Genomic DNA, 27,492 nt, shown 5'->3' on the forward strand with positions numbered 1-27,492 from the left:
TCCATTGTTGTTCTCCTGGGATGGGACATAGGCATTTCTTCCTCATGTCCTGGCTCTAGAGCCTTGGTTTGAGCGCCTTTGCTCGCTCTCTGAAACGAGAAGAAAATTTATTTTGCCCCAAACCCGCTATATTGGAACCCGCTGTTTCCCATGAATTTATTGTGCGCGCGAAATGACCAAAAACTATAATATTGAGTATTTAAAACGATCTCACCAGATGTAGTGTACCAACGTTTGTTGTTTTTATACTCCCGGATTTGCATTTCCCTGTGCCCAGCAATGCTTGCATGTTGCGTTTTCATAATCAATGGTAGCTTCTCAGTGGTCAGCAAATTTCTCGTTTCTCGTAGCCTTGTGTATTGTATGTATGACACTTCTTGTCCATAAGCCATAGTCACTTCCTCTGACTGAACTCGGGCTCACACACGAAAGTTCACCGTTTTTGGAAATAGCAGCAACATTGCTTGAAAAATCTTCTCAGCATCAACACTATTATCGGAGCCATACACTTTATAACGTAATGAATGCAGCAATCACTAAATATAAAATAACTGTGCATTCTTGAATTTGACGGACGACATTTGTTAACCGAATAAGAGGCGTAACAGCCAATATCTCAAAAACTTGACGCGCTATAATAATTTTGAAAATGGCAATGGATTCATATATCCTAAGTTAAGTAAGTAGAGATATAACTCACATTGCCTTACTTTTTTCATAAATCATTCATATTTATTTACTATTGAGCCCATGAAAAACGTTTTAAAACAGTTAGATTCTAACGTCTGTTTGTCTGTGAGGTTCCCACAACGTTCGTCGTTTTGTGACACTGCGGGCATTTCTGACGATGACTAATCGAAAAACAAAAATGGTAAATTGAGAGCCATAGTGATCGTGAAAAATCGATTAACACATGTAATGAATAGCGCGCGCTTTTGCAATCGATCGACTCTCTCACAATGCCAACAAGTGTGAACCGTGAAAATTCGTTCGCAACTCTACCGGCCGCCAGACGCGGTCCTACAGTGTGGTGTTCAAAGCTTATAATTACACTCCAACGTGTTTCTTGAGTTACGTATATTCTCACGTAGTATACCATCTTCTATTCCAAAATCGCACCTCCATCAGCATCCAGTACTGTTCGCTCGCAGATTCCACCATTGCTGCTGTTGCTGTTGAGAAGAATCTCGATCTCGAGTGCAGGCTAAAAAAAGTGATTCGCCACAGCCACCGTCCCCCAAGTGATGCACGCGGAAAAATGTCCGCAATGACGTCGAGGCTGCTAATATTATCACTGCTCTTGATCGGAACCCACTCGGGCTACGGGCTGGCACCGTCAACGTTCGGTGATGCCCTGGCCAGCGCCGGTCAGCTGTCCAACAAGCTGAAGGTAAGTTTTAACTCGTGTTTATATTGATTTGTTTGCTGTTTCATGGAATGTTGTTTCGCAAAATGCTGCATAGTGAAGTTTGTGGCAAATGTGCAATAGAGGCTAATAAGCCATCCCAATATTTTACAATGAGTTTTTATGTTCCTTTTAAGTCTTAGAATAATGTACAACATTTGATGGAAATCGCTCTATTTTTCGATTTTCGTGCAGTACAGGGGCCTTCCTTAGCCGAGTGTTTAGAGTCCGCGACTACAAAGCAAAGCCAAGCTGAAGGTGTCTGAAGGTCTCCCGGCGGTCGAGGATCGTTTCGTAATGGAACATTCCTTGACTTCCCTAAGGATTATCGTACATGCCACACTAGATACGAATACGAAAATGGCTCTCAGTTAATAACTGTGGAAGTGCTCATAAGAACACTAAACTGAGAAGCAGGCTCTGTCCCAGTGAGGACAAGAAGCAGAAGAAGAAGACAGTAGGGTGCCAGTGCCAGCAAAAAAATATTAACACAATAGCGAAAAGCCCTAAACGATTCTTTTGGCGTCAATTTTTTTGAAGCATAAAATTGCTTGATTGGTGGATTTGATAAGGTTTAGAAGTTAGAGAACAAATTGCTTAAAGTGGATTACTATCCCCCAAATTCCACTACAGACTAAAATGTGCAGCAAGTTGTACTATCTTCTACTAAGAGCATGAAGTTGTCGTTTGACAAACAAATGACAATCAAACGAACACCACGAACGACTTTTGCACGCGTTTGCCAAATATTCAAGGTTCGTCGTCTGGCGTTGAAATCTTTTGTTTTCTCTTTCTGAGGCAGATCTGGGTATTCGGCTGTGCTCTCCTGCTGTAGGCGAGCACGTTTGAATGTTGTTCGATGCTATAGGGGGTGATCGGGTTGGAGCAATCGTCGTGCGAGAAGTGACCCTGCCAATATATATTCGTGTTTGACAACTTGTGACGTGAAAGACTAAATCCATACCACGAACAAAAGTTTATGTTTTGTTTTTTCATCAGTATTATTTGGTCGGCGTTAAGTCACAGGGGATCAAGTACAAAACTTTGGAAAATTGGATTATTCTTTCATTAGATGCGAAACTACCTTACTTCCATTTCACTTTGATCAGCTTTGATGAATACTGTAAACTGCGAGAGATATGTAATAAATTTACTTTGGATGATCAATAAAAATCGATAAAACCATGCAGTCAGAGTGGACCAAGTGCTTATTAACATAAAAGCGAAAATGGTCAGCTCGCTGAGAAACGCAAGGAAATGAAAAACATTTCATGAGTTTTGTCAGTTTTTTCGACATCGAATGATTCTTCTACACATCCATCAATAGAAAATCATAAACATTACTTAATTCGATGGATTTGATTTTGATTTTTGACCATTTACCATATTTGAATGCGTGGTCAGAAATTTCAACAATTTCTGTGCAGACTGATTGATTATCGCATTTTTTGAGTCGATTTCAGAGTCCGATAGAAAGTTTATGGTAGTTCTATGGTGTGTGTCTAGAGTCAACGGAAGATTCGTTAATCGTTACAATCAACGTCAACGAATCAACTAAACGGCGTTAATCGTTAGTTAACGTTAACAACCCTGGTCTGGAATGTCCTAGAACCCGCTCATTGGACCAGTATATTTTTTCAAGATCTGGTCCATTCTGACTGAACGCATATTAGCATATTTCTGGTCTTTAATGCCCTGACCCTGCAAAACCTTAATTTTCAAACTATCGTGATGCCACTAATTTAGGGATTGATGGTATAGATTATTGAAGAATTTACGATACTGGTTTCGAAGGGTCTTGATTATCTGTTTATCTTAGAGATGTGCACCCAGTTTGACCATGCAAGCATTAAATGATTGTTATTTTCCTAGAAATTGTTCAGTCAGAGTGGATTAACTCACCGAACGGTGGTCTTTAGTTCAGTCAGAGTGGACTAAGTACATATAGTCCATAAAAAAAATCGTTCTATCAGAGGTTTCGATTATGATTTTTTCATGATTATCACTTCACATTATATTGCTTGAAAGTAACACAAAGATGTGTAGACATATTGAACCAAAATTTAAACGAGTTAAAAATTACAAAGCGTTAGACTTTAAGCCGATTTTTCTCAAAATATGACTTGGTCCACTCTGACTTAACGCCGAGCATTTCAAATCTAGGTGTTCTTTGATAGGCAAGACTTCTTCTTCTTCTAGGCATTACGTCCCCACTGGGACAGAGCCGGCCACTCAGCTTAGTGTTCTCATGAGCACTTCCACAGTTATTAACTGAGAGCTTTCTTTGCCAAACTTGCCATTTTCGCATGCGTATATCGTGTGGCAGGTACTCTTATGTTTCAACTACCGACTACTGACAATTTTTAATCGCTCCCTTTTGTTTTTTTATTGCTAACATTGCCTAATTATGTCAGTTGCTACTTTTTGACAAAACAAAGAATGTTCCCATTCTTTAAATTCTTGTTTATTTGGCTGCATTTGGCAGATTAGTTTATTTATTTTCAATCGATGTTGAAAAATGAATGTTTTCAATTATTCAATCAAACCTTCATGTCAAACATTATCGAATGCTTTTTTTATTTCTCGATCAACATTGCCTGTTGAGCATCCTTCAGATAGGGTAATGGACGGCTTGGGTACCATTATCATTATAATCTATTATAATTATCATTATTATTCTATTGACTATTATCGGCAACCAAATTTCAAACGCCAAATACACAGTATTGTTCTATCAAAACACACCAATGAAAACATTCAGTTCATTCTTTGTTCTGTCAACTTACCGCTGACGAGATTTTCTAGACGGAACATACAATTTTGTCAAAGATGTCATCAATTTAAATGAACACGTCTCAAAATGCGACTGATTTGGAGCTGCCGAAGAGATTCGCCTGCAGCTCTTATGGGAAAGATGCCGAAAAGAATGAGGCTGCCGATAATAGTCACACTGACAAGACCTGTTCGAAAGGTTGTAAAAACGTTTACGTTAAGTTTGTAACAAGTCTGTCGGTGTGGATCGATAGAGGATTGAACAGTGTATGAATATAAGCATTATAGTGGTTCAAAAAATCGTTTTTGCACCACACCGCTCATTCGATTCTCAATCAAATTCTGTCCTCCCAAAATTTGAGCTCATTTGGATGAAAACTAAGACTGCACAAGCCCTTTTAAGTTTATATGGGAATTAGGCTGATACAAATAATAATTTTCTTTTATGTAATTCTAAAAATAACTTTTTTTTCATTTTCATTTTTTTGTTCCTTATTTAATTTTATCCCCCCCCCCCCTCGTACCTTCCAAGTGATCTCGGACATAAAAGAAATTTAAAATTTGTATCAGCCTTACTATGAGAAAAACAACCAACTTATTTAATCGGCCATAGTGTTTGCCCATGTGCTCTTGCGGATTAGAGCTACATTAATACAGTGAGATACATTCATCAGCTACAACTTTGCTGAAGACCGTATTCAAATCGGACGCCTCAGTAATTAGTTATTGATTTATATGCAGTCACAAATTCTCCAGCAGTGCTCATTTAACTTCTGAACAGGCAACATTGCTGCACATGGCGCGAAAGATTGCACGCGGCTACTATGTTTTACTGCATATATCCAGTGATGCCTGCAGAACAGCCCAATAATTATAGCCATAGTTTTACAACTCATTCTAAAATCAATAACTAATTAGTGGGGCGTTCAATTTAAAAACGGTCTTCGGCAAAGTTGTAGCTGATTATTGTATCTCACAGTATCAACATAGTTCTAATCCCCAAGAGCACATGGGCAAACACAATGACCGATTGAATGAATTGCTTGCTTTTCCCATAGTTATTCCCATATAAACTTTAAAGGACTTGTGCAGTCTCAGTTTTCATCCAAATGAGCTCAAACTTTGGGAGGACACTCAGAATTTGAACTAGAATCGAATGAGCGGCGTGGAGCAAAAACGATTTTTTGAACCACTCTAATAAGTATACACAGACGTAATTTGGAAATCCTAATTTGACTTCTCCTGACTAAAGTTTATGGAGCTGTTTGAAAAGCAAAGTGTATGCTAGAAAATCTTGGACTATTGAGCTCAAGTCAGACCGCGGGGGTGGGCCATTTCGCGTAAAGACGTTTCGCATAAGGACGATTTGCATAAGGACGTTTGGCATAACGGACATTTGGCATAATGAGAATTATATGCCTTCTTAAAAAAGCTACATGTTCTTGTATGAAACTGCATTATGCGAAACGTCCATTATGCCAAGCGTCCGTATGCGGAACGTCCTTATGCGAAACGTCTTTATGCGAAATGGGTAACCCCCGTCAGACCCTTGTGCCGATATCATCGCAAAACCCCCCAAAACGCTCCAAAAGGTAATGAAACATGCAGCAAATCGAGCTCATTTTGTTACGACTAATAAATGCAGCCACTTGATTGATGTTGTTTTCATGAAATAGCCCAAATACCGTGGTGAATCAAAATCCGGACGATACCATTATCCGGACACTCTGATTATATTAAAAATTTAAAGTTAAAATTAAGTGATTATACATTTGATTTTTATTCTCTTCCTTTATTTTTGAAAATACTGGTCATTTTACATTCATTTTCAATCTACCGTGATGAATCAAAATCCGGACGGTACCAATATCCGGACACTCTAACAATATTAATTAATTGAAGGAAAAATTAAATGCTATTCTGCCAGTTTTTAATCATATCAGCTATTTATGATACTTCTGATCATTTTACTGTTTGTTTTTATCTAGTTAACATTGCCAAATAATTAATAAAATGAAAATAAGTTACGCTGCTTTGCCTGGACGTCATTTCTTCACAGCGCAATTTTATTCGGTAGAAGTGTTTACAAACGCACGTCGAGTGTTTTTCCGTGAAAAATATGTTTCATTTTCGTTATTATTTATTTATTTATTTATTTATATTTTTATACGTCAACAGGTTATAAACTCCCAAATGACAAAACTTAGATTATAAAACACAAAAATCTAACATTACACAGAAAGCACACTCAAAAATTTTTGTCTTAATCTATTTCTACTTAAACCAAATTCAAAGCTCTCGAAACAGGCAACGAAAACACGACACATACTTTTCACAGGATCATTCATGAAAATCATGCGAACGTAGTGCTCGTCTTCTAATATTCACGTTCAGTTGACTCAGAAGCTCCGGACAATCAACGTTCGAATTAAGGAGGTCACTGACGAAGCAGGCTTTAGCTACGTCACGTCTAACACTCAAGAGGTCAAGGTGTATCAATTTACAGCGGTCAACGTAGCTGGGTAGATTATTACGATTGTTCCACGGTAAATTACGAAGCGCGTAACGTACAAATTTCCGCTGCACACCCTCTATTCTGCGCATACCGTTTTGGTAGAACGGTGCCCACACTACGGCCGAGTACTCCAACGTAGAACGCACCAAGGCACAATACAAGGCTTTCAAACAATAAATGTCCTGGAAGTGTTTGCCAAAACGAAATAGAAAGCCTAGTTGAGATGACGCCTTCGATACGATGTAGGATACATGCTCTTTATACGTCAGCTTGGAGTCCAAGATTAGTCCGAGATCCTTCACAGCATTTTCACGCTTTACAGCCGCACCGGACAAAGTATATTCGTGGAGATACATTGAACGTTTACGGCCAAACGAAATAACAGAGCATTTGGAAGCATTGAGAACCATTCTGTTTTTTTCGCACCAGTTTGCAAACACTGCTAGTTGCTGTTGCAGAAATAGGGCGTCACTTGGTTTTGAAATTACGCAGTACAGTTTGAGGTCATCTGCGTAAGATTTTTTTTTGACACTTTAAAATGAAATTAATGTCGTTCATATAGAGCAGGAAGAGAAACGGCCCAAGATGACTGCCTTGCGGTACTCCGGATGTAACACGAAACGATGCGGAACGATGATCTCCAATCTTTACGCACATAGTGCGTCCTGTTAGATACGATCGCAACCAGGTGAGCAGACTACCACTTATTCCCAGTCTATCAAACTTGGCTAAGGCGATTTCGTGGTCCATTTTGTCGAAAGCTGCTGACAGATCCGTGTATATTGCATCAACTTGTAAGCCGTTTTCCATTTGCCGTGTGATGAAAGATGTGTAAGTGACAAGATTAGTATTTGTCGAGCGTTTAGCCACAAACCCGTGCTGATCTGATGAAATGTAATGCGAGCATTTTGATGATAAGAAGTCCAAGACTATCAGTTCGAATAGTTTAGAAGTAGCACATAAGGAGGCAATTCCACGATAGTTTGACACATTGCGCTTACAACCTTTTTTATGAACTGGAAAAACGAATGATTCTTTCCAACAGCTGGGGAACAATCCAGTTTCCAGCGATGAGTTGAAAATCAACGTCAAAGGAGAAGATATTGCATTAATACATTGTTTGAGGACGACAGATGGAATACCAACGGGGCCACAGCCGGTTGATTTTTTAAGCGCTTCGCAGCAGACAAAACCATCTCATCAGTTATCAAGTGATGAGGTCCTACAGCCGAATAAACTGGTACGCTAGCAGCTGCATCCATTATGTCTCGGCTACTAGTCGATGGATTGGAAAAAACGTTGCTGAATTGCACAAGGAAGAGTTTGGCAATTTCTTCAGTGGAAGAGGCTTCCAACATTCCGTTGGTCATTGAACGGGGGGTCCAGTCTCCTTGCGTTGATCGCTAACATACCGCCAGAAACTTTTAGGGTTTGATTTCAAGCGTCTCTGTAAGCGTTCTTGGTGAGCAAGAAATAGTTTCCCATTCAATCGCTTATAATGTTGATTTGCTCGTAAATACCGTGCCCTGGATGATGGAGTTTTATGTTTGCTGAATTTTCTCAAAGCTTTCCGTTTTTCCCTTTTAAGACGTTTAAGGTGCGAGTTCGACCAGGCAGGGTGAGCTATTACTCGGTTAAGCTTTTTTGGTACATACTGGTCAATGGCGTAGAGTAAAATAAAATAAGTATTGAAGCAGATCGATCGGCATCACAATCGCGAAGTACTTCAGCCCAATGTACATTCATTAGAAACGAGTTCATACTATCAAAATCGGCACTACCGAAATCATAGAATAAAGTACTAACTTCCGCATCCTCGAAGGTGAAGTGAAGTGATTTCAACTCAAATAGAAACAAATAGTTTTACTATTTAATTACATTACAGTCGTGGAATATGGTGTAAATGTGTATTGGGTGGTGTAAAAAGAGGGTGTCCGGGATTATGGCCAAATGTCTCAAATCCGGACATTACATTATATCTTCTTCTTCTTTCTGGCGTTACGTCCCCACTGGGACAGAGCCTGCTTCTCAGCAAATCTAGGTGTTCTTTGATAGGCAAGACTTCTTCTTCTTCTAGGCATTACGTCCCCACTTGGACAGAGCCGGCCACTCAGCTTAGTGATCTTAGTGAGCACTTCCACAGTTATTAACTGAGAGCTTACTTTGCCAATGACCATTTTTGCATGTGTATTTCGTGTGGCAGGTACAATGATACTCTATGCCCTGGGAAGTCGAGAACATTTCCAAACCGAAAAGATCCTCGACCGGTGGGATTCGAACCGCGACCCTCAGCTTGGTCTTGCTGAATAGCTGCGCGTTTATCGCTACGGCTATCTGGGCCCCTCTCCTAGTGAAATTGAAGTGATCGAATATTTTAAAAGTAATAGTGAAGGAAAACTAGTCAAACAACTATAGAAGGCAGCGTGAATGAAAATGAAACGAATTATGGGGAAAAACTGTGTGATTTTTTATTACTACCGTTGAACTCTAACGAAGTGCAGTGCAGGGAATCCAAATACAAATTTCACTCATCATTCCTGTATTTGAAACACTGTGAGTCGCATAAATACTTCAAGTTGAATGATATATGGTATGTAATTAATATCTAACATAATTTTCGTTATTTTTGCGCAAATAAATCAATATCGAAACAGTTGTCCGGATTTCGATTCAAAAGTGTCCGGATTTAAAGACAACACTTGCTGCAAGTGTCCGAATATAAGGACAAGATATGCTTCATCATTCTACCGATTTTCGTTATAAAATCGTTATTTTTAAGATAAAATGTATCACTCTTATAAAAATATGATGTGAAGTTATTCACTAAGTATTAGAACTTTGATTGTTTACCCATAATACTTATTGAAAATGGTATTTAAACATTTGTCGCTGCTTAAGTGTCCGGGTATTGATCACGGTAGTAACCACTGTCAAATAATTAATAAAAATCGAAACAAATAATTTGTTCATGTCATGATCTGGACATCGTCTAAAAGATCCACGTTTGACTAGTGTAAGTGAGTTTTAAGGAAGAAAAACAAAAGAAACGTGAAAAACGACTATGAAAAGTGTAGTGAGTTATCAGAATTCAAAAGAATGTAATATAAATTGAGTATATCTTCCTTGATAACAGTTCGAGCAGCATCGACTCTGCAGTTCAAGCCACATGAACTTCAGCTCAGGTAATCCACCCACCAACATCATAAACGTGCTATCCTTTTTGATATTGTACGGCAAACACAGATATCTTTTAAATTAAGATTGATATTTAATAATGTATTGATATGATTTTCATTGAAATTAAACGAAAATTATATGTTTTAAAACAGTTGTCCGGATTTCGATCCAAAAGTGTTCGGATTTAAAGACACCACTTGCATCAGGTGTCCGGATTTATAGACAAGACATGTTTCAAGATTTGCTTGATTTTCAAGTTAAAATTATGGATTTTACCAAAAAGTTCATCACTCTCGTGTAGATCTGGATTGAAACAATATTCAAAACACTATAGCATTAAGGGTTTTCTAAAACAATACATTCATATTAGAATTTAAATATTTGTGTCGCCTTGAGTGTCCGGGTATTGATGCATCACGGTAAATTGCAAAAGTTTTAAATCAAATAAAAATACCACGTATATAGAAATGGAAAATCTAGAGAACTTAACATCCGTTTAAGCTGAAAACTTAATCGATTGGTCACCACCAGCTAATCGATTAAGTTTTCAACTCAAACTGATGTCTAGTTTTTCAGATTCGTGCTCTTGAAAATTTTAGGTTTGGCTTCGATTTATCTTCACCTTAAGCTGCTTACGTGTTTTAATTACTGCAGTAATTGTGAAAATTGTGTTATTGTTGTTAGCGTCAGAAAACCACTTTCACGGTGGAATTATTTTGAACAGGAATTCTATTAGAAAAGTCGTTGGATTGCCGCTTTCTCCGGGATACCTCAATAATATGTTTAATTAGGATTTTTTAAGCTTTTTGCTAAGGCTTGGGGAATAGGGCGTTTAGCATATTTTGTTTCCTTTTGAATGTTGATCGATTCTACTTTTTATGTATCTTATAATAAACTAATACAGACAGTAGTTTATGGAATTACGTTTGATTGGCAAATAAAAATCTCAATTAATAACTAAGTGCTCAACTAATTCTGCCGAGAAGCAGACTATGCACCAGAAGAGATGTAATGCCAGATAGCAGAAGAAGAAATTCAATGTATTCTAATCATGAAGTGACTGTGCTTGGATCGATATATTTCCACAGTACGAATAAGTGTCCGACAGTCGAACTTTCAACAAATCTAATATAATTAGTGTCCTATGGCCCATTAAATTTTGAAAATCACATAGGACAGTTTAGTTTTTTACAAAATGAAACTTAATATATACCGTGGTGAATCAAAATCGGGACGGTATCAATATCCGAACACTTTGATAATATTCAATTATTTTAGGCTAATTTGAACGTTAATATTATTGGATTTTATTTAAACTTTTGACTTTATATATATAAGATTACTTACTACAATTTTTAATCTAGTTAACATTGCCAAATAATTAATAGAAGTAAAAATAAGTTAGTTGTTTATGTCGAACGTTATTTCATCGCGGTTCATTTTGATGCAAGTTTGACGAGCTGTGAACGCATAAACCAGGGCACGAACAACGTTTAGTGAATAAAAAGTGTGTGTAGCATATTTTTGGAGATTGTTTGAACAACATTAAGGACATATCTCCTTGAGTACCAAAATGGCATCTAATATGGCCCCTTACATTACTTTCCGCTCTCTCCTCCCACGGTTCTCACAGTGTTTTTGAGAGCGATCACAAAAAATGATTGTTTGAAGTTACTAACCTTATTGTAGAGGCAGTGTTGTTCAGACTCATTTCCCCGAAAATAACATTTTCCGAACTACGAAGCCACGAACTACTACAACCATGCTCTATCCTCCTAAGATAGAAAAGCAGATGGTTAAGCTTGAGTACTGCACAAAAAATCGATCAATTTTGATTCCAGAGAGCCAGAATTCAAGTTTCGGTGAAATGAAATGAGTGAGTGAGTGAGTGCGAATCATTTCACCGAAACTTGAATTGCGGCCCACCGAGATCGAAACTGTCGGATCCCATGTGCAACACTCAAGCCCAACAACCTCCCCCTCCATCACAGGAATACAACGCACAGTTATAACAGTTCATGGCTTCACAATTCGAATTTCGGGGAAATGAGTCTGGTCAACACTGTGTAGAGGGGTGGTTTCTCAACTGAAAGCATTCCCCAAATTGTTTTTCGCAAATTACCAGATTTTGACTGCAAACACGTAGTTATTGCTGTGATTTGTGTTGTTAAATACCACGCACTACCGAATCACTTCTTATTCACGCACCGAGATATTGTTTGCTGGCTTTTCGGTGCCCGTTCTAAAACTCACTTTTAATCGTATTTATACTCACCGTAGCAATTCAAAAATCAAATGCGATACTTGAAACACTTAAATTTTTCACGCACGATGCTCCTGGGAGCAATAAATCACTTATATTCGTCAATTTGTGCTCGAAAACAGCACCGGAACGCGAATTCACTGAGCCAACATTGTTTATGAATCGGATGCGCCGCTCTCACTGATTGGAAGTGATGTCAGTTTTTATGTTTGGAATTAAAATTGTTTGGATATTCATACACTTGCTACAACCACGTATTTCACTATTTGATAATACTCAAAAGCTGTACAATGTCACAAATGTTGCAAAACATTTTTATGCGTGAGAAAAACAATGCACGACGCAAATTAACAGCAAAAATGAATATAAGATATTATTCAGTACAATTGACTGTAGAATTCAAATGCATACTGATGGCAACTTTCTCCGTCCATGAGAAGCGAGAGAAGAGAGGAGAAAACTGCAAAAAAAAAAAAGAAATAACACACGCATGGTGTGAAAAATGCTTATAATGTTGGTAAAAAAACATGTTTTCACTACCAAATAAAATAAATTGTAATTTTGAGCTTTTATGGAGTTGTTGATGAATTCATATCGACAATAATACATTTGCATGAAACGTGTAAAAGTAATACTGCCAACATAATTCCGTGGGTAGAGATATACATGGAACATGATGATTTAATTTTGGCCGACGCACATAAAATTGTGCTCCGCCTTGTTGGGTGGCTCGAGAGGGTGCTATACTCCACTGCACTGTGACGTCACCCATCAATTTTGACAGGTACTGGTCCTGTTGTTTACAGTTTGGACTACGTTTTTACGTTTTTCGAATAATTCTTAATTTCGTGAAAGTTTGCTGCGAGGAGAGGTCAAATCCACTGCAGATACCCACGGATCGTATTATTCTATCTTCCTACCATGGAAAATCGTCACCATCAGCATGCTGGTGATAGAAATGCGAAGATGAAAACATGATGGAAAAAACGACTAAGTCCGAAACGTAAACAACAGGACCAGCAGCTGTCAAATAAGTGAGGTTAGGCACGTCATATGCAGCGCTCTATAGCTGGTGGCTCGAGGGGGGGGGGGGGGGTGGATTGCAATATTATGTTTACATGCTCAATGAACTTTCACCTTAATTCATCAATTAGTTTGTTTATTGAAAAATAGTTTCTCTTAGTAGTGCTATTATAGGATCAATTTGTTTAATATAGGTGCAAGGGGGCTCAAATTCAAAGCAAAACTATTTATTTCGATCATTGTTTGAACAAAATCGAGCAGCTGTGTATGAATGGTACTTAGATTAACAGCTTTAGGGGAAAGGCCGGTTCAAAATTTAAAAAATGTTTGAAAATCCAATCTCCCATATGTTCCTTACCATCCTTACCATAAAAATGGCTTATGGACAAAATGTCGAAAGACAAAAGGTCGAAAGGACATAGTGTTCTATGAAGTTTTCAGCTTTCTAGGTGGTTGAAGGTGGCCCAAAGACAATGTTAGTTTGTATGGAAATTACTATGGAGAAATTTTGAGATATATTCCAAACAATGTAGGGAAAGTGTATCAGTTATGGCCATATGCAAAATTTGGCTAACTTTTACATTTTTAATCTTTTTGAATGTTTTAACATCAAGATTTATCCTTTATTTTACTGCTAAAACACAAAAGATTTTTCAAAATGTGAAGGCATTCAAGATATCACGTATGGCGAAATAGGGAACCACTATGGCCATAACTGGTACACTTTCCCTAGTACTGTAAAGTAAGTACAAACTTATTTATATATAAACTCATTCCTCAAACCATAAAAATGAAATTTACTGAAGAGAGAAATTCAGTCCGACGGATAGCAGAAGAGATATTCATGAGTTTGTTTGCTGTAATTTAGCTTAATATGTGATTATAGCCCTGCAAACATGTACAAAAATCCAAAACAAAATTAGCTAAAAAAAAGGATTTGTTTTTCAGCGACATCCTTCATTATGGTTTGAAGAATGCGTTTTTCATATGGGATGATAAGTTTATACTTACATTACAGTACTAGCGTGTATGGAACATTTCTCAAAATTTCTCCATAGTAATTTACAGTACTAGCGTGTATGGAACATTTCTCAAAATTTCTCCATAGTAATTTCCATATAAACCTACATTGTCTTTGGGCCACCTTTAAATTACCACCTAGAAAGCTGAAAATTTCGAAGAACAATATGTTTATGGTATGGTATGGTCCTTGAATTTCAATTACGGAAAAATCCTGGACCGACCTGGAATCGAACTCAGACACCTGTTCAAAAAAACTACTCAATAAAGTGAAATACACTTAGAAAGAATGGGTCATTTTCAATTTAATTGTACGATTTAATTGTGGTACCAGAAACATAAATGATCATTACTCAAAGACGGCTGCACCAAATTGCTTCATTTTTTTCACAACATACTGGCAAAAACAGAATCGGGTGTATATTCCACATGTAAATTTAAATCCTATTCTGAATGCTTGGTTGACTAGATCATTTAAAAGTTTGATGAATCATAGTTTTCATTTAATGTGATCATTTACAAAACCAGTATTTTTTACGGTTTTGGCGAACTGTAGCTCAACATTGCGACTTGCTGATACATTTCGGCATTAGATTTAGCAACCCTAAATTTAGTAGAGACTAGGCATTGCAGAATTCACTTTCATTCGATTTTGAAACACGATCAAAGCAAACGAAGAAAAACATCCCATCTGTATCGGTACATGATCGACCACATCTCACACGTTGTAACAAGCTTGGTAAACGACAGCTGCGTACGAGAGCCCCAAAGAGAGAGAGAGCGATGATTAAACCTATTTTTCTCGTTCATTTACCGTTGATGGTTGGCGTATTATTTCTTTGGCATGACAAATAATAATACCTAAACATCTGATAGCAATAGTGTCCCCAAGGTTTGGAGCTTATTTATATGGGTTTTATAATTCAGCGTTAGCTCCTCAATTCAATCATAGCTGTAGCAGTAGATGATAAACTTCTCATGGTGTGCTGCGGATCAGGTTTGGTACAAAGATAAGTGAGAGATACTGTCAATTTTCTCTGAATTCAATTCCTGCGATAGAAACATGACTTGATCTTTGAGACACGCAAAAATGTTATTTGAAATATATACTTCTAATTAGAGATGATCGTTTTGTGCTACTAAAATACTTTAGAGTTCAATTTAATTCCTAATTTTCACAATACTAATTTCCGATTTCCAGTATTACTTGTTCAATTAAAAAAGAACTCAGGGGATAAAAATCTGTTCCGTGTTTCTTCTCGCCATCATATAAATGTATATTGGCTTTGGATCATATATAACTAAGAAGAAAGCTTGAAATTTGACAGTCTTTACTTTCATGTATATGCAATAAAAAATCATAACCTAAAATATAAAACAACAAAACATAACGAATAGCATTACAGAGATCTTTTAGCGTCAACATTAAGCTTTCAACCTTTACTATACGGGAAAAATGACTTATTGATAAGATAAAAATCTGAAATTTGATAAATCGACTAGATAAACTAGAGACGATTTATCCACCAAAAATAGCGCATGTCATTTTTATCGAAAACATACGTTTCATTCCATAGTCCAACCTACTGGTACATTACAACCATTGGTACCGGCACCTTATTCATTTTCTTTGTAGTTTGTCATTTTGTTAAATTTTTCAATAGTGACGGGTGTGTATTCCCTAATACCAAGAACATATTTCAAATGTGTAAGTATAGTTAAAACAATCGCATTCAATTGCATAAAATGACAATAGCTTCTACCATCAGCCTTGGCCTGATACTGTACTTACGCAAGATGGGTTTGTAGGACTCCCCTTCGATACGGCAATTATCGTGTCAATGTCTCAATCACCTTCGATAAACAAAAAAAAGGAACTATAATTCAATGAAGCGATACATCAAACACTTTCATTTAATAAACTAGGAAACGGACGCCAAATTAGCGCAATTTCGAGAGATCCGCAAGCTCAATTAGCAGCGACCAAATGTGAATCACAAAGCTGAGATTTCTTCCGTTCAACGGCACAGTAAAACAACCACTTCCGTCCTCGCTTCCGTCAACGCGAGTGCTTCAAGAAGCCGCTGATCATTAGAGACCGACCGACCGGTGGCTCACCGCAAGAAAATGAGAAAACCGTATGTGGTTCTGTGCTGACTGCATTTAGCATAGGCATTAGGGTGTTACAGAAAAAAAAATCAAAGTTCGAAAAGTGGTGCTCAATCCTAGAATGAAAGATTTCTTATTTATAACATATTTGAAGAGCAAATCAACTCTGCAATAAATCATTTAGAGGTTGCGCCATTAGAGTGATGCAAATTTTGAAATTTTGGCTCCCCTTTGCTTAAACGGTAAATGGTAAATAGCATCCTCTCAAAGTTTGAAGTGATTTGGAAGAAATTTGGTTGTGCACACGCCATTTGAAGTTTATATGGAGATTACTATGGAAAACGCTCACCTTTTGTGTTTAGCCCTATATCTCGTCGTCATAATATTTTATGAAAAAGTGAACAAACTCTACTCATGTTAAATCCTTGCAGCTACAACTTTGCCGAAGACCACATTTCGATTGAACGTCAGGATAAATTGCTATTCAAAGTCATAAAGTGGGTTTGCTTTTTGTATGATTCACCAACTGCTCGGCAGGCAACAACGGTGCTCCTGACGAGTAGAATAGATCAAAGTAATCCAGGCTACTATGTTCTACAGCAAAAAGCAGTGTCCTTACGTCCAATCAATAGAAATATAAGTAGTAGAACGCTAGTGGCGCTGTTATCACAAAATAGAATTATTTTATTGTTACTTACTGTTGGAGTTTTTGATTGCTTGTTTAGTGCCATGTTGTAGAGAATGTTTTATTTTGGTCGAAAAAATTGGTTTGACACTTATAGACCCAGTACTCAAGCTGTCAGAGCGTGGCAAACTAGATGTTGGTCACACGAACAGTCGCGACATTGGCCTTCTACGGCTAATGCTTCTACTGTCCAATCAAAATGTGGTCTTCGGCAAAGTTGTAGCTGAGTGCTGAGACGAATTCACATGAGCAGAGTTTGTTTAAGCATAGGGGAGCAGAAACTTCAAAATTTGCATCGGTCTATTGCGTCATATAGATTAGTGGAAATTGCGATTTGTAAAGAAAGGTGTCATATTTTGAAATTTTGTGCACCTGTAATGCCCTGTATCCACGGCTTGATAAATAGAGAGATTGTATAAAATGTAATGGTTTTCTTATACACTCGAACGGCAACATCTAAGCCCCCAGACAATCATTTTTCGATCTTTCATAACGACAATGTTCGTTATAAATAGTGTTTCAGGGATAGAGGTTTCAAGCCTAGGAAAAAAATCGTACACATTTTTTAAGTTTTTTTTGTTCAACAAAAATAATTAAAACATCCATTTTCACTAGTTTTAAAAGAACTGTGTAGACAAAAAACATATTTTTGTAAACTACTACCACACGAACGCCCAAAAAATATGAGAAATAGTAGTCTTTAAGAATATCTACACTAAAAATGTGAAATATGACTACATAACTCGATATTCAAGGGACCATCGACTTATAGAATTATCGAGTTATAGAACATACCGATACCAAAAATTCTAAAATCAAAGGTTCGAATTTCTATATTTCCAATACTTTTATGGCCACTTCTGTCAGCAAACAATACTATTTCGTTGATAGCATTTTGAAAAATATCTTTGGGAACTTATTTCAAGATACTCGAAAAATCCCTTCTTTTACTAAAAAATATTTTTTTTTTATTTTTGTGTTTTTTTTTAACTTTTATTACATCTTGCAAATCCTTTATTCACTGCCAAACCAGAAATATTCCATGTTTCTCTGTATAAAAAAGCGATTTTAGATGGATATCGAGTTATGGAGGGAAATTTTCCTCCCACGTGACATCGACTAGTGGAAATATCGAGTTATAGAAATATCGACTTATGGAGAGCATGATGTATGGAAATTTGAAGGGACCGCAGAATCCATCGAGTTATAGAATATATCGAGTTATAGAACATCGAGTTGTGGAGAGTCGACTGTAGTTTCATAAAAAAATACCCTTTTTCATAAATCGATATGACGAAACCTCTAAACATTTTTTAGAAAGTTGATTTGTTCTACAAAAATGCTATAAATAAGCAAATCTTTCATTCTATGGCTGAGCATCATGATTTTTTGAACATTGATTTGTTTCTGGGACACCCTAATAAGCATGCAGTGGAAGTGCTGGCAGCCGGTTCAGCCAAGGATAAGTGATTCTTTCTACGAGTACCTGCCGTATGAATTCCGTAGTTTTTGCGACAATGACGTAGAACGGAAGAACGGCACGATCACTGCCATTGCCATAATGTCATAATGTTTTCAATTGGTTAACGTTTTTTGTGTGTTTTTTTTTCTTCGTGCCGTTAGTTTGGTAATTGGATTATTGCGTCGAGGTACTCGATCATGAGAAATCATAATCCAAATAAACGAAACATTCGAGCGATCGAGAAAACGAGATTTGTGGTGTTTATAGTGGAATTTATTTGATCGCTGTCCTCTGTTCATTGAAAGCTGGGGCATACGAATGGAATGGGTGGTGGAACAAAAATCTGATAAAAAGTGGTTTCATGCTTTGTCATGAAGTGGCGGATGAATATTAGCACCTACCCAAAGAAGTACTCTTTTTATAGCCGGGCTAAGTAAGAATAGCTCTACTAGTTTTATTAGAGCACAGCTGGCATGCACTTGACTTTTTGTGCTCACCTTGATCACTCTACCATGGCCTTCTCGGATCGAAGATTATGATCTTTAATTGAAGGAAAAACAGTGGGCAAGCAGCGTTGGTTAGTGATCTTCATTTGAGAGCAATTATGTATGTTAGTTTGGTGGTAATCAACAAATTAAGATATAAGTTGTCAAGCTGAGGTTTTTTAGCATCTATCTAAAATACAGTCAAAGGGGCCATCGAAATAGGATCGAAACAAAGAGGTTTCTCATCGTAATAGGCTGATTTTCATTACGTTAATCTGTCATGAAACGGTCTACTTTCCTGCACTGAATTATGTAGTGCGGTAATAGCCGTTACGCAACAGAAATCAGTTACGCATTGAATATAATGCAACGCCTTTATATTCATTAATAAAAATCTGATTCCCACACCATGATTTACAAGTCATGAAATTCATAAATTGGTTAGGTCGTGATATCAGGACGACAAATCATGGTTCCTGGAGTCCTAATCATGATTCTTCATAATCGTAACATACAGAGAGTAGAAGCATTAACCTAAGAATGCTAATGTCGCTGCTGTTCGTGTTACCAACATCTAGTTTGCCACGAACTGACAGCTTGAGCACCGGGTCTCAAAGTGTCAGAATAATTTTAAGAACCAAAACAACATCATGGTATAGAACAAACAATGAAAACCCATAATTTAAGGTAATAAAAATCAGTTTTGTGACAACTGCGCCATTAGCGTTCTACTACTAATATTTCTATTATACAGAGCGACAACACAAAGCGGTGCACTTTGCTTCAAGTCATTCGCATCGATCACCCATCATTCATCACGATAGATTGGTACTGTGGTGAAGTACATGGCTCTCAATCAGAAGGTCCTTGGTTTGAATCTTATTCTAAGGACTGTTCATTTTATAAAGTGGACACCTTGTGTCTGATGTATCTTTTTAATTTATCAATGAAATTTAATTCGGTTTTCTGTACATCGTTCGCCTAGTATTGTAGAATGTTGTGATAACAAAAAATTCTCCAAAATAATTAAATTTCACGAGAATATGAAACAAAGTATAGAACGGTCGATTTTTGGAGGTAATCAAAATCAATAATTTTCAGGAAATGGCTGGAGAATTCGACAATCTATATTTTTTATTTGCTAAAAAGGCTTGTTCTTCGGAAGCGTCATCAATCAGAAGCGTGATGGAAAAAAATCAAATTATTTTTGGAGCAACAATTATTAAATATAATAAAATTATTTTTTCCCGATATTTCTAGAGAAAAATATTTAAAAATTTGAAGGGGACCGATATAAGTAGTTTTTTTTGGTTCAAAGTACGTCCTGACGGAAGTGCTAATATAGTTTTAATATGAAAAATAACTTACGCCTCCACAGAGTTACATATTTAGTCTCTACGTCACATATAAAGCACAAGAAAAATAATTACTTTATTATAAGAAGACCTTTCAAAGACATTGATAATCATCAAAATTGGAAACACTGCTGTAATAAAATCGATTTTTATTTTCCACATATTATTTTCATAATATGTTATTCTGATATTACCAATTGAAATATTCGGAAAAAAGCGTTCACAATTAGCTGTAGATCGATAAATATGCGTAAATGATTTTAAAAGTATGAGACTTTTAAATAAAACGACCATAAAGAGTAAAAAATATACATAAGAATGCAGTTCAAACTCACGATTAGCTCTCGTTTATACAAATATAATATTTTTTTGTAATCTAAACTAGTTTTTAACACGCTTTTTACATTCCATTTTTCCAGGGAGCGAAAAGATGGTCAGCAAATTTGGCCATAAATGGATATATCACTAAAGATACCTAATGTCAGAGAATGGTGGACAATAATTGATTTTTTAAAGCTGAGCGGTTCCACGACGTTTCGCAAACCCGATTATTTCTGTATATTTTGAATCACCTGAAAATTTGCATACAGATTCTTTATGACCAAAAATGCCATTTTGCACTTTCAGACCGCCATTTTGAACCTCGCCTTATATTTGAGAAGGGCGTATCGGAAAATGCATGGCAAATCTTTAAAAAACTGTAACTCGAAAACGGTTTGTCCGATCGATTTAAGATCTTCTACAAAGTTGTAGGTATTGCTTAGGACTATATGGAGAAAAATATGCACGGTAAAAAAAAGTTACAGATTATTTTTTATTTCAAAAACAAAAATTTAAAATCGATTTTCTCCAGAAACGCAGTTTTGTTTGTTTTTTAATTTTTTGATATGTTTTAGGGGACAACTTATGTGATTTGTCGCACAATGTTTCAAAATGGAAGAATTATGGACAAAAAAGTTATGATTTTTTAAAAAATTACAGATTTTGAAAATAAATCGAAATAGAGGAAAACAATAATTTTTTATGTGATTATTTGAAAGTACAGAAAAATTGCAATCAAAAAGTACTTAAGTAAATTTTTTCTAGGTTGCATAAATTTAGAGATATACTCATAATAATATAAAATAATGGATACATTTAATACACCCAGGTATTTGGTAACACAAGCTAAACAGTCATTAGAAGGAACAAGTAAATCTCGTACATCTTTCGGGCTAAGTAATGTAGCAAAAGAAATTGTAGTAAACTTTTACGACGATGATGAAACTAGCCGAGTGATGCCTGGCCAACGTGATTATGTTTCTGTAATGAGAAACGGAAAGCGGCTGGCAATTCAAAAAAGGTTAATGATGACTACATTAAGAGAGTCGTTTAATCGATTTACTGAATTACATAGTGGTGTTCAAATAGGATTTTCATCTTTTGCAAAATTGAGACCGAAAAATTGTAAATTGCTAACTAGCTCTGGAACACATAATGTGTGTGTGTCACGAAAATGTCAATTTGATAATCCATAGTTTAAAGAAATATAATTTACTGCATGATTTAAATTTTTTACTGATAGTTTATTATGTGAAACAAAAACAGTGGATTGCACCTTACGTTGTTGTGAAAAATGTTCAGATTCTACTACCTTTGAACGAAGCTTGTTATCAGAAATCGAAGAGAATGGCATTGACGAGTTACAATTTGAACAGTGGGTCACAAACGACAGGTGTGATATTGAAACTTTTTTAAAACAGCCTGATGAATTTGTATCATATTTTACTCGTAAATTGGAGAAACTAATACCTCATGATTTCATCGAAAAAGAGCAAGCTACATTTTTAAATAACACAAAAAACAATTTGATAGAAGGTGAATTTGTGGTATAAAAATAGGAAGAACTTTTCAACTCTTTGGCAATTGGGTCCTAAAATGTTTATTGAAATCTTGTTTTTATTTAATGACACGAAAGAGCATGTTATCGTAACTACTTTAGCAATTTTTCCCGCCTAAATAATGACTACATCATATTTAAACTTTAATTTAAAAATTGGGTCCATAAATGAACCTTGACACTTTTGATCATGTTTGACGTTCGCTTAATCGACAAAAACACCACAGGGCCTTTAGTTTTAACACTGGGGTTGTTCCTATCTGACATTTCGGAAGGGACACGGAAAGCAAAATACACCCAAAATTTGAGTTTAAGCCATGAATTGTGGCAAAATCTAAAAACATGTTTTTTAGACTTAAACAAAAGAAAAACATTTAAAAATTGAGTAAACATGTGTTTTTGGCCTAAGCGTTTGGCATTAAAATTAGGACAGGCCTTTAGGACCCTATTTAAAATCAAATGTGATATAGAAGTTGAATGGCATTTTTTTGCAACATCACATGGAAAAGGGCCATGCGATGCCATAGGAGGGACACTAAAACGTATGGCTACCAGAGCCAGTCTTGCCAAAGAACGTGAACATCCGATAAAAAATGCTAAGGAACTATATGATTGGACTCAAAATCGGAAAGAAGAGCAGCTTACACAAATTTCCTTTTGTTATTCAACTACTGAGGAATATGATATCATTGCACAAGAACTTAACCAACTATTTTCAAGTGCAAAAACAGTTCAAGGCACTCAGAAATATCACTCGTTTATCCCTATCTCTGAAACACAAATTGAAGTTAGACAATTTTTGAGCTGTGACGATAACAAGAAAGTAGTTGATATAATTAAGAAATAAAATTGCAGTATATGTATATAAAAAAACAAAAAAAACAAACTTCTTCTCCATGGTTGTACGATCTTGCCACGATGAGAGGGCTTTACCCATTAGCCGGGCTTAGCCCTGGGGACCAAAGGTATACCGTTGTGATAGAATCACATTTTTAATGCCACGTTTAGATTTACCGTGTATATCTCAGAAGTGATGAATCTCAGCTAAATTGACTTGAGTATTTTTCGATAGAAATTTTTCATATTTAAAAATATATAGTTATTTTTCTGTACTCAAAAAAAAAGGCACCAAAAATATCGTTTTACATAAATTCGTTTTATTTATTTTTTAAAATAATTTATTTTTATTCCAAAAATTTTCCGTTTTTAGGCATTGTGCAAGAAATTACAAACAATATGCTGCAAAACATATCTAAAAATTAAAAACATCAATTTTGCGTTTTTTAAGAACAATGAACTTTAAAATTTCATTTGAAAATTTCGTTTATATTTTTTTTACCGTGCATACTTTTTTAAATACTTTAGTATATAGGTTTTGATCAAACAATAAACAGTTCAGCTACGATTCACTCAATCAAAATAAAATATTTCTGGAATGGAGAAACACGAAATATGTTTGAAAAGAACCTATTTTACTTTTTTTATTTGAAAATTTTATATAAATATATCTCGAAATTGATGCAACCTAGAAAAAAATTACATAAGTACTTTTCGATTGTAATTTTTCTGTACTTTCAAATAATCACATAAAAATATTGTTTTCCTCTATTTGGATTTTTTTTCAAAATCTGTAATTTTTGAAAACATCATAACTTTTTTGTCCATAATTCTTCCATTTTGAAACATTGTGCAATAAATCACATAAGTTGTCCCCTAAAACATATCCAAAATTTAAAAAATCAAAACTGCGTTTCTGGAGAAAATCGATTTTAAATTTTTGTTTTTGAAATAAAAAATAAACTGTAACTTTTTTTTACCGTGCATATTTTTCTCCATATAGTCCTAAGCAATACCTACAACTTTGTAGAAGATCTTAAATCGATCGGACAAACCGTTTCCGAGTTACAGTTTTTTAAAGATTTGCTATGCATTTTCCGATACGCCCTTCTCAATAACAAGGCGAGGTTCAAAATGGCGGTCTGAAGGTGCAAAATGGTATTTTTGGTCATAAGGAATCTGTATGCAAATTTTCAGGCGATTCAAAAAATACAAAAATTAAATTAAAAAAAAATCGTCAAGTTCGGTGGAATTGCTCAGCTATACCTTTAGTAGAAAAGTAAAGGATACAAACACACAATTTGTTCATAAAAATGAAGATTTTTATTTTACAAAAAATAATGTTAAACTTTGACAAACAGATTTCCTAGGAGTTTTTGGGAAAAAAAATATTTAGCTCTTCAAACAAAAGCATTATTCTTCTTCTTCTTATTTGGCTTTACATCAATCATCTTGATAAAGCCTCGCCAACAATAATTTGCCAATTCACTCGGTTCATGGCCGCTTCTCTCCATCCTCGACTGAAACCCACGCTCTCCAGGTCCTGGTGCATCTGGTCAATCCACCTAGCTCGCTGCGCCCCACGCCTTCTTGTTCCGACCGGATTCGTAGCGAACACCATCTTTACAGGGTTGTTGTCCGGCATTCTTGCAACATGCCCTGCCCAGCGTATCCTTCCAGCTTTAGCTACCTTCACGATACTGGGTTCGCTGTAGAGTTGAGCGAGCTCGTGGTTCATCCTTCGCCGCCACACGCCATTCTCCTGTACGCCGCCGAAGATCGCCCTTAGCACTCGACACTGAATTTTTCTTGACCGTAGTTTCTTCTGGAGCCCATAGTAGGCACGACTTCCGCTGATGATGCACCTTCGTTTTTCCCGACTAACATTGTTGTCAGCCGTCAACAAGGATCCGAGGTAGACGAACTCGTCCACCACCTCGAAGGTATCTCCGTCTATCGTAACACACTTCCTAGGCGGGCGTTTAGGATGGTGATTGCACGATAATTTTCACACTCCAGTTTGTCGCCCTTTTTGTAGATAGGGCATATAACGCCTTGCTTCCACTCCTCCGGTAGCTGTTCCGTTTCCCAGATTCTGACTATCAGCCGATGCAGACAAGCGGCCAATCTGTCCGGGCCCATCTTGATGAGTTCGGCTCCGATACCATCCTTGCCAGCGGCCTTGTTGTTCTTGAGCTGTTGAATGGCATCCTTAACTTCCCCCATCGTGGGAGCTGGTTGGTTTCCGCTGTCCGCTGTGCTGACGTAGCCATCGCCTTCGTTGTCCTGACCTTCTGTGCCTGTGTTCTCTGCGCCATTCAGGTCTTCATCGTAGTGCTGCTTCCACCTTTCGATCACCTTGCGTCCGTCCGTCAAGATGCTACCATCCTTATCCCGGCACATCTCAGCTCGCGGCACGAAGCCTTTGCGGGATGTGTTGAGCTTCTGATAGAACTTCCGCGTTTCTTGAGAACGGTACAACTGCATCTCTTGGCATTCCACCTCTTCCAGGTGGCGCTTTTGTCCCGGAATAGGCGGGTTTGCTGTTTCCGCTTCAGTCTGTATTGTTTTGCCGCGTACCATGCTGCAGCATTGCAGCCCGCGCTGCATTCTTCTCCTCTAAAACCTCCTGGCACTCCTCGTCGAAGCAATCGTTTCTTGAGCTCCGTTCCACATATCCGACAATGCTTTCGGCAGCGTCGTTAATGGCTGCTTTGACTGTCCTCCAGCAGTTCTCAAGAGGGGCCCTATTGAGCTCGCCCTCATCCGGCAACGCTGCCTCAAGATGCTGCGCGTACGCATTGGCGGCATCCGGTTGCTTCAGCCGCTCGAGATTGTAGCGGGGCGGACGTCGGTACCGTACATCATTGATGACGGATAGTTTTGGGCGCAGTTTCACCATCACCAGGTAGCAGTCGGAGTCAATGTTAGCGCCTCGATAGGTTCTGACGTCGGTTCAGGTGTACCGATACGGGAGGCTGTGCTGGAAATAGGTGCTACGAATGGCCATATTCTTGGAGGCGACAAAATCTATCAGTCGTAGGCCATTCTCGTTCGTCAGCCGGTGGGCGCTGAACTTTCCAATCGTCGGTCTGAACTCCTCCTCCTGGCCAACCTGAGCGTTCAAATCTCCTATGAAGATCTTGACGTCGTGGCTTGGGCAGCGGGCGTACTCGCGTTCGAGCTGCGCGTAAAATGCGTCCTTGTCATCATCAGTGCTCCCGGAGTGTGGGCTATGCACGTTGATTATGCTGCATTATCAAAAGCATTATCTAAGATCTTATATTTTCATAGCATTGTAGAATAATAGTTGAACGATGCACAGAAAACCGATTACGATTTTATCAATGAATAAAAAAGATATAGCATAAACAAAGTGTCCACTTTATAAAATGAGCAGTCCTTACCAACTTTTGGTTTTTGTTTTCATTTTATCGGGTTGACTGACAGAAATATTAATAGATCATGATTTTCGAGCATTCGATGCATAATTTCGAGCACTCAGCTGTCCAGGTGGGTCCATTATAGGCAAGCGTCAGTCTGAGCTGGATAACATTGGAACCAAATGGAGGGTCCATAATAGGAAAGGTTAAATTTATAAACATTCCTATTATGGACTTCGGGAGGGGTATGAAGGAAAGATATGGAACTTGTTCGTAGACTGCACAAAACCGGATATACGTTTTGTTTGAGTTATCGTTATCATTTCGGAAAAGCGTCTAGAATGAATATCAGCTACTAAGGGGTCCATTACTAGCATTGAAATTCTATTTTTTGATAACCTCGAACGGTCTTCTACGAAATTGCAAAAAATGTTGTGTTTCAGAACTCGAGTTTTTGACGCATTCATCAGCAGGCCGACTTTTGTCGTTTCACGTTTCAGGCGGTATACAGGTCTGCCACCGTTCCAAATGTTTTCACGCTATTCTGCACACCATCCATCGTTGCTCTTATTAGTCTTTTAAGTTTCTCAGGAAAGCTGTACTCCTCCATGATTTTCCATAGCTCTTCGCGGTCGATGCTATCATAAGCCGCTTTAAAATCGATGAACAGGTGATGCGTTGGGACCTGGTACGCAGGGCATTTCTGGAGGATTAGCCGTACAGTGAAGATCTAGTCCGTTGTCGAGCGGCCTTTGATGAAACCGGTTGGGCCAGTCGCGCTAGGTTACACCGAGGCGTGCGTCGATACCGTACATTGTTGATGACGGATAGTTTTAGGCGCAGCTTCACTTCAGCATGGCTTTGCTTTGTAGCTGCGGACTCTATCCACTCGGCTAAGGAAGGCCTCATACATACCAACTTCTAGCTCGTTAATTTCCCTGATAAAGCGAGACAGTTTCCAACCTGACCAGCGATCAACGAAGTGACCTCAGCGAAAGATATTCCTGCAAGATTCAAAGCCAGGACCCTCAGCATGATCTTGCTTAAAAGCTGTGCGATTATCGCAGCTGCTACATGGATCCATCGACCTCTAAGGTGTTAAATTGATAGTGTGAAAATTTA

The 27,492-nt window shown here is 37.3% G+C and overlaps 1 protein-coding gene across 1 annotated transcript in view; it reads left to right on the forward strand.

The window, feature by feature from the left end:
* Nucleotides 1-27,492, forward strand: part of LOC5569229 (esterase B1) — a 129,479-nt gene that overhangs the window by 13,706 nt on the left and 88,281 nt on the right. The window contains exon 2 of the mRNA XM_021857565.1: nucleotides 1,129-1,390. Coding sequence (XP_021713257.1) covers nucleotides 1,259-1,390 — 132 coding nt within the window. The 5' untranslated portion in view covers nucleotides 1,129-1,258. The remainder of the gene's footprint in view (nucleotides 1-1,128; nucleotides 1,391-27,492) is intronic.

This window comes from Aedes aegypti, chromosome 1, assembly GCF_002204515.2.
Source record: "Aedes aegypti strain LVP_AGWG chromosome 1, AaegL5.0 Primary Assembly, whole genome shotgun sequence".
Taxonomy (NCBI): Eukaryota; Metazoa; Arthropoda; class Insecta; order Diptera; family Culicidae; genus Aedes; species Aedes aegypti.